The 7,500-nt window shown below is 35.1% G+C and overlaps 1 protein-coding gene across 1 annotated transcript in view; it reads right to left on the reverse strand.

Moving 5' to 3' along the window:
- Positions 1–6,163, reverse strand: part of LOC122267959 (uncharacterized) — a 7,287-nt gene extending 1,124 nt beyond the window's left edge. Inside the window, exons 1-2 of the mRNA XM_043038182.2 lie at positions 4,401–6,163; positions 658–3,966 (exon numbers count right to left, since the gene is read on the reverse strand). Coding sequence (XP_042894116.2) covers positions 658–3,966; positions 4,401–6,048 — 4,957 coding nt within the window. The 5' untranslated portion in view covers positions 6,049–6,163. The remainder of the gene's footprint in view (positions 1–657; positions 3,967–4,400) is intronic.
- Between the last annotated feature and the right edge of the window lie 1,337 nt (positions 6,164–7,500).

Raw genomic sequence — 7,500 nt, forward strand, 5'->3', positions numbered from 1 at the left:
ACTAAATCAATGATGTTGCGATGACCTTTTAGATATGAAGTGCCAATGCTAATAAGTCACTTTTTTATCCTTTTTACAAATGTACTTATATTGTCATGATATTCATTTGTCTAATTATTGATATAGGTATTTACTAATTAATTAATTGAAACCATTTTAGTAACATCACTAATATACATACATACATATATATATATATATATATATATATATATATATATATATATATATATATATATATATTGTGGAACATATAAGTATATGATGTTTTTTTTCGATACTGGTATTCAGTCTGGATTAACCATTTCACTAAATCAATATCATGCTTAGGGCATCCAGGCTATATTTTCCTTAAATCTTAAGTGCATGTCAGCTTGTTTTTGCTACTGTTCTTGTCTATCCTATTCTACATTATTCTACGGCATTTTGACCCTTTTATCAGCTATGGGGATCGGTTTGCGTTACGAGAATTGGAGGGCCTCGCCAGATGTCATATGTCTATATAAAGGCCTGGGTTTTCCTTTCCTGTGAGCGTGAAACAGGGAGCCAGGTCCAACTATCATTTGATCTTCCTCCTCATTTGTGCCCATATGCTTTATCAAAAATTATATCTAGATCTGAATAACTTGTGTTAAAAATGTTAATGTCATATCATACCTGTCGTTGTGTTCTGTTCAAGCAAAGCATCTAGTTCTTCCTGCAGTTCATCTATGAGCGTCTGGACGGCGGAAAGCTCTTCTCCCACAGCATCTCGTGCATCGTTTGCAACATCAACAATACGACTCAGGAACTGAGGGTCAATAGTGATAGATCCATTCTCGAGGAGTGTAGTGAACATGTCAATGAGTTGGCTGAAGCAATTTATCTGGTCTGTCGTGAGATTGGACACCTCTTCTGAAAGATCAGTCAATACGGACAAAAACACGGCTGAAACATTGCCAGTCAAGAAGTCCTCGTCATTGACCCCGCAGTAGGGATCGATAGTGATGTCCTCGCCGTCTTGACTGATGGCGTAAGAGACTGAGCGGCGCCTCCTTCTGCTTTCAACGGCGTCCTTAAAGTTGCCGAGAGATTCATCCACGTCGTCCAGGCCACTTGATCTTTCATTCAATTCTGAGATCTGATTGCGAAGTTCGCTCTCGCGGTTAGTGCTCTCCTCTGTGGTAGTAGCGGGACCAGACGTTTCTGCTTGCAATGTCGAAGTTTCAGGTAAAGTTATTGTTTCAAAAACTGTTGCTGTTTCTGCTTCCAAGGTCGAGGTTTCAGGTAAAGTTATTGTTTCAAAAACTGTTGCTGTTTCTGCTTCCAAGGTCGAGGTTTCAGGTAAAGTTATTGTTTCAAAAACTGTTGCTGTTTCTGCTTCCAAGGTCGAGGTTTCAGGTAAAGTTATTGTTTCAAAAACTGTTGCTGTTTCTGCTTCCAAGGTCGAAGTTTCAGGGAAAGTTATTGTTTCAAAAACTGTTTCTGTTTCTACTTCAACTGTCGAAGTTTCAGGTAAAGTTACTGTTTCAAAACCTGTTTCTGTTTCCAAGGTCGAAGTTTCAGGTAAAGTTATTGTTTCAAAAACTGTTTCTGTTTCTTCTTCCAAGGTCGATGTTTCAGGTAAAGTTATTGTTTCGAAAACAGTTTCTGTTTCTGCTTCCAATGTCGATGTTTCAGGTAAAGTTATTGTTTCAAAAACAGTTTCTGTTTCTGCTTCCAAGGTCGAAGTTTCAGGTAAAGTTATTGTTTCAAAAACAGTTTCTGTTTCTGCTTCCAATGTCGAAGTTTCAGGTAAAGTTATTGTTTCAAAAACTGTTTCTGTTTCTGCTTCAACTGTCGATGTTTCAGGTAAAGTTATTGTTTCAAAAACAGTTTCTGTTTCTGCTTCAACTGTCGATGTTTCAGGTAAAGTTATTGTTTCAAAAACTGTTTCTGTTTCTGCTTCCAAGGTCGAAGTTTCAGGTAAAGTTATTGTTTCAAAAACTGTTTCTGTTTCTGCTTCAACTGTCGATGTTTCAGGTAAAGTTATTGTTTCAAAAACAGTTTCTGTTTCTGCTTCAATTGTCGATGTTTCAGGTAAGGTTATTGTTTCAAAAACTGTTTCTGTTTCTGCTTCCAAGGTCGAAGTTTCAGGGAAAGTTATTGTTTCAAAAACTGTTTCTGTTTCTGCTTCCAAGGTCGAGGTTTCAGGTAAAGTTATTGTTTCAAAAACAGTTTCTGTTTCTGCTTCAACTGTCGATGTTTCAGGTAAAGTTATTGTTTCAAAAACTGTTGCTGTTTCTGCTTCCAAGGTCGAAGTTTCAGGTAAAGTTATTGTTTCAAAAACTGTTTCTGTTTCTGCTTCCAAGGTCGAAGTTTCAGGTAAAGTTATTGTTTCAAAAACTGTTTCTGTTTCTGCTTCCAAGGTCGAAGTTTCAGGTAAAGTTATTGTTTCAAAAACAGTTGCTGTTTCTGCTTCCAATGTCGAAGTTTCAGGTAAAGTTATTGTTTCAAAATCTGTTTCTGTTTCTCCTTCTAATGTCGATGTTTCAGGTAAAGTTATTGTTTCAAAAACAGTTTCTGTTTCTGCTTCCAAGGTCGAAGTTTCAGGTAAAGTTATTGTTTCAAAAACTGTTTCTGTTACTCCTTCCAAGGTCGAAGTTTCAGGTAAAGTTATTGTTTCAAAAACTGTTTCTGTTTCTGCTTCCAAGGTCGAAGTTTCAGGGAAAGTTATTGTTTCAAAAACAGTTTCTGTTTCTGCTTCCAAGGTCGAAGTTTCAGGTAAAGTTATTGTTTCAAAAACTGTTTCTGTTTCTGCTTCCAAGGTCGAAGTTTCAGGTAAAGTTATTGTTTCAAAAACTGTTTCTGTTTCTGCTTCCAAGGTCGAAGTTTCAGGGAAAGTTATTGTTTCAAAAACAGTTTCTGTTTCTGATTCCAAGGTCGAAGTTTCAGGTAAAGTTATTGTTTCAAAAACTGTTTCTGTTTCTGCTTCAACTGTCGATGTTTCAGGTAAAGTTATTGTTTCAAAAACTGTTTCTGTTTCTGCTTCAACTGTCGATGTTTCAGGTAAAGTTATTGTTTCAAAAACTGTAACTGTTTCTGCTTCAACTGTCGATGTTTCAGGTAAAGTTATTGTTTCAAAAACTGTTTCTGTTTCTGTTTCAACTGTCGATGTTTCAGGTAAAGTTATTGTTTCAAAAACTGTTTCTGTTTCTGCTTCAACTGTCGATGTTTCAGGTAAAGTTATTGTTTCAAAAACTGTTTCTGTTTCTGTTTCAACTGTCGATGTTTCAGGTAAAGTTATTGTTTCAAAAACTGTTTCTGTTTCTGCTTCAACTGTCGATGTTTCAGGTAAAGTTATTGTTTCAAAAACTGTTTCTGTTTCAACTGTCGATGTTTCAGGTAAAGTTATTGTTTCAAAAACAGTTTCTGTTTCTGCTTCAACTGTCGATGTTTCAGGTAAAGTTATTGTTTCAAAAACTGTTTCTGTTTCTGCTTCCAAGGTCGAAGTTTCAGGTAAAGTTATTGTTTCAAAAACAGTTTCTGTTTCTCCTTCCAAGGTCGAAGTTTCAGGTAAAGTTATTGTTTCAAAAACTGTTTCCGTTTCTGCTTCCAATGTCGAAGTTTCAGGTAAAGTTATTGTTTCAAATACAGTTTCTGGTTCTGCTTCCAAGGTCGAAGTTTCAGGTAAAGTTATTGTTTCAAAAACAGTTTCTGTTTCTGCTTCCAAGGTCGAAGTTTCAGGTAAAGTTATTGTTTCAAAAACAGTTTCTGTTTTTGCTTCCGAGGTCGAAGTTTCAGGTAAAGTTGTTTCAAAAACAGTTTCTGTTTCTGCCTCCAAGGTCGAAGTTTCAGGTAAAGTTATTGTTTCAAAAACTGTTTCTGTTTCTGCTTTAACTGTCGATGTTTCAGGTAAAGTTATTGTTTCAAAAACAGTTTCTGTTTCTGCTTCCAATGTCGATGTTTCAGGTAAAGTTATTGTTTCTGCTTCAACTGACGATGAAACTGTGGAACGAATATGAGTAATATGTATATTCACAACCTTACAACAAAATCTTTAAACAAGATAAAGGAAGAATATAATAACTTATGCCATAATTTGAAGTAGCAAAAGATAATTAAAAAAAAATAATGATAAATAAAGTAGTGATAACAAACAAAGTAATGATAATAATAATATATATTTTAATAATCTAACTTGGATGATACTAATAGAAATAAAGTAAAATAAGGAGAAACCTGATTTATGCACAGCATTGCTTACCTTAGACTATTAATTCATTCATTCCAATAATAAACAGTTAGTTAAATAGATATCAGCTAATAATTTGATTCGAGATCAGTAATTCATACACCAACTTTTATAAATTTTCCCTTTAACTTCAAACTTTGAATTTTAAAATGGCGCATAAACTAGTAAAACAAGTTATAGCTCTTACCTGCTGTAGAAGTAAGTTGGCTCTCCAACTCCTCAAGGTCGGCAGTCTTTTCATCCACTTGCGACTGCAGAGTTGAAATGAGTGTCTCTAAAGACTCAACTTGTTCTCCAACGGTGCTACTTGCTGCCTCTGCAGCGGCTTTGATAGTATCTACTAAACTAGAATTGATGACGAAAGTTCCATTCTCTATATATGTAGCGAAATCATCAATGAGCTGATTGAAACAGGTGATCTGGTCCGTTGTGAGGTTGGCCAGGTTTGTGGACAGATCGTTAATCATTGTGAGAAGCAGATTTGCTGGCTCGCCAGTCAAAGCATTGTCTTCATTTACCTCACAGTAGGGATCGACCGTGACAGGGTCACTGCCTTGATTAATTGAGTAAGTAGGCGATCGTCGCCTCCTCTTGTGTCTCCCACTATTATTTATGGCATCGATGACTCGCTGCAATGCTGCTTCTGTTTCTGCAAGAGCATTGGCTGTCCTATTATTGGCGGCGATTTGGTTTTGAAGCTCTTCCAGCTCCTCTTCCAATTTTTTCCTTCTTTCATCCAAATCCGATGAAGTAGTTTCTGCTGCAGCTGCTGTTGATGCAGGGGATATTGTGGGTGTTACTGTTTCAAAAATAATATCTCCCTCTATGGTCGATATTTCAGTGAAAAGTATTGTTCCAAAAACTGTTTCTGTTTCAAAGGTCGAAGTTTCAGGTAAAGTTATTGTTTCAAAAACTGTTTCTGTTTCAACTGTCGATATTTCGGGTAAAGTTATTGTTTCATAACCAGTTTCTGTTTCTGTTTCAAAGGTCGATGTCTCAGGTAAAGTTATTGTTTCAAAAACTGTTTCTGTTTCTGATTCAAAAGTCGATGTGTCAGGTAAAGTTATTGTTTCAAAAACTGTTTCCGTTTCTGCTTCCAAGGTCGATGTTTCAGGTAAAGTTATTGTTTCAAATACAGTTTCTGTTTCGGTTACAAAGGTCGATGTTTCAGGTAAAGTTATTGTTACAAAAACTGTTTCTGTTTCTGATTCAACTGTCGATGTTTCAGGTAAAGTTATTATTTTAAAAACTGTTTCTGTTTCTGCTTCAACTGTCGATGTTTCAGGTAAAGTTATTGTTTCAAAAATTGTTTCTGTTTCTGCTTCCAAAGTCGATGTTTCAGGTAAAGTTATTGTTTCAAAAACAGTTTCTGTTTTTGCTTCCAAGGTCGAAGTTTCAGGTAAAGTTATTGTTTCAAAAATTGTTTCTGTTTCTGCTTCCAAAGTCGATGTTTCAGGTAAAGTTATTGTTTCAAAAACAGTTTCTGTTTTTGCTTCCAAGGTCGAAGTTTCAGGTAAAGTTATTGTTTCAAAAACTGTTTCCGTTTCTGCTTCCAAGGTCGAAGTTTCAGGTAAAGTTATTGTTTCAAAAACTGTTTCCGTTTCTGCTTCCAATGTCGAAGTTTCAGGTAAAGTTATTGTTTCAAATACAGTTTCTGTTTCTGTTTCATAGGTCGATGTTTCAGGTAAAGTTATTGTTTCAAAAACTGTTCCTGTTTCTGCTTCAACTGTCGATGTTTCAGGTAAAGTTATTGTTTCAAATACAGTTTCTGTTTCATAGGTCGATGTTTCAGGTAAAGTTATTGTTTCAAAAACTGTTTCTGTTTCTCCTTTCATAGGTCGTGTTTCGTAAAGTAATTGTTTCAAAACTGTTTCGTTCTGCTTCAGGTCGATGTTTCAGGTAAAGTTATTGTTTCAAAAACTGTTTCTGTTTCTCCTTCTAATGTCGATGTTTCAGGTAAAGTTATTGTTTCAAAAACTGTTTCTGTTTCTGCTTCCAAGGTCGAAGTTTCAGGTAAAGTTATTGTTTCAAAAACTGTTTCTGTTTCTGCTTCAACTGTCGATGTTTCAGGTAAAGTTATTGTTTCAAAAACTGTTTCTGTTTCTCCTTCTAATGTCGATGTTTCAGGTAAAGTTATTGTTTCAAAAACAGTTTCTGTTTCTGCTTCAACTGTCGATGTTTCAGGTAAAGTTATTGTTTCAAAAACAGTTTCTGTTTCTCCTTCAACTGTCGATGTTTCAGGTAAAGTTATTGTTTCAAAAACAGTTTCTGTTTCTGCTTCAACTGTCGATGTTTCAGGTAAAGTTATTGTTTCAAAAACAGTTTCTGTTTCTCCTTCTAATGTCGATGTTTCAGGTAAAGTTATTGTTTCAAAAACTGTTTCTGTTTCTCCTTCTAATGTCGATGTTTCAGGTAAAGTTATTGTTTCAAAAACAGTTTCTGTTTCTGCTTCCAAGGTCGAAGTTTCAGGTAAAGTTATTGTTTCAAAAACTGTTTCTGTTTCTGCTTCCAAGGTCGAAGTTTCAGGTAAAGTTATTGTTTCAAAAACTGTTTCTGTTTCTCCTTCTAATGTCGATGTTTCAGGTAAAGTTATTGTTTCAAAAACAGTTTCTGTTTCTGCTTCCAAGGTCGAAGTTTCAGGTAAAGTTATTGTTTCAAAAACAGTTTCTGTTTCTCCTTCTAATGTCGATGTTTCAGGTAAAGTTATTGTTTCAAAAACAGTTTCTGTTTCTGCTTCCAAGGTCGAAGTTTCAGGTAAAGTTATTGTTTCAAAAACTGTTTCTGATTCTGCTTCAACTGTCGATGTTTCAGGTAAAGTTATTGTTTCAAAAACTGTTTCTGTTTCTCCTTCTAATGTCGATGTTTCAGGTAAAGTTATTGTTTCAAATACAGTTTCTGTTTCATAGGTCGATGTTTCAGGTAAAGTTATTGTTTCAAAAACTGTTTCTGTTTCTCCTTCTAATGTCGATGTTTCAGGTAAAGTTATTGTTTCAAAAACTGTTTCTGTTTCTGCTTCAAAGGTCGAAGTTTCAGGTAAAGTTATTGTTTCAAAAACAGTTTCTGATTCTGCTTCAACTGTCGATGTTTCAGGTAAAGTTATTGTTTCAAAAACTGTTTCTGTTTCTCCTTCTAATGTCGATGTTTCAGGTAAAGTTATTGTTTCAAAAACAGTTTCTGTTTCTGCTTCCAAGGTCGAAGTGTCAGGTAAAGTTATTGTTTCAAAAACAGTTTCTGTTTCTCCTTCTAATGTCGATGTTTCAGGTAAAGTTATTGTTTCAAAAACTGTT

Source organism: Penaeus japonicus, unplaced genomic scaffold (genome assembly GCF_977035675.1).
Source record: "Penaeus japonicus unplaced genomic scaffold, GWHDUDI00000001_assembly GWHDUDI00000022, whole genome shotgun sequence".
NCBI classification, from domain to species: domain Eukaryota; kingdom Metazoa; phylum Arthropoda; class Malacostraca; order Decapoda; family Penaeidae; genus Penaeus; species Penaeus japonicus.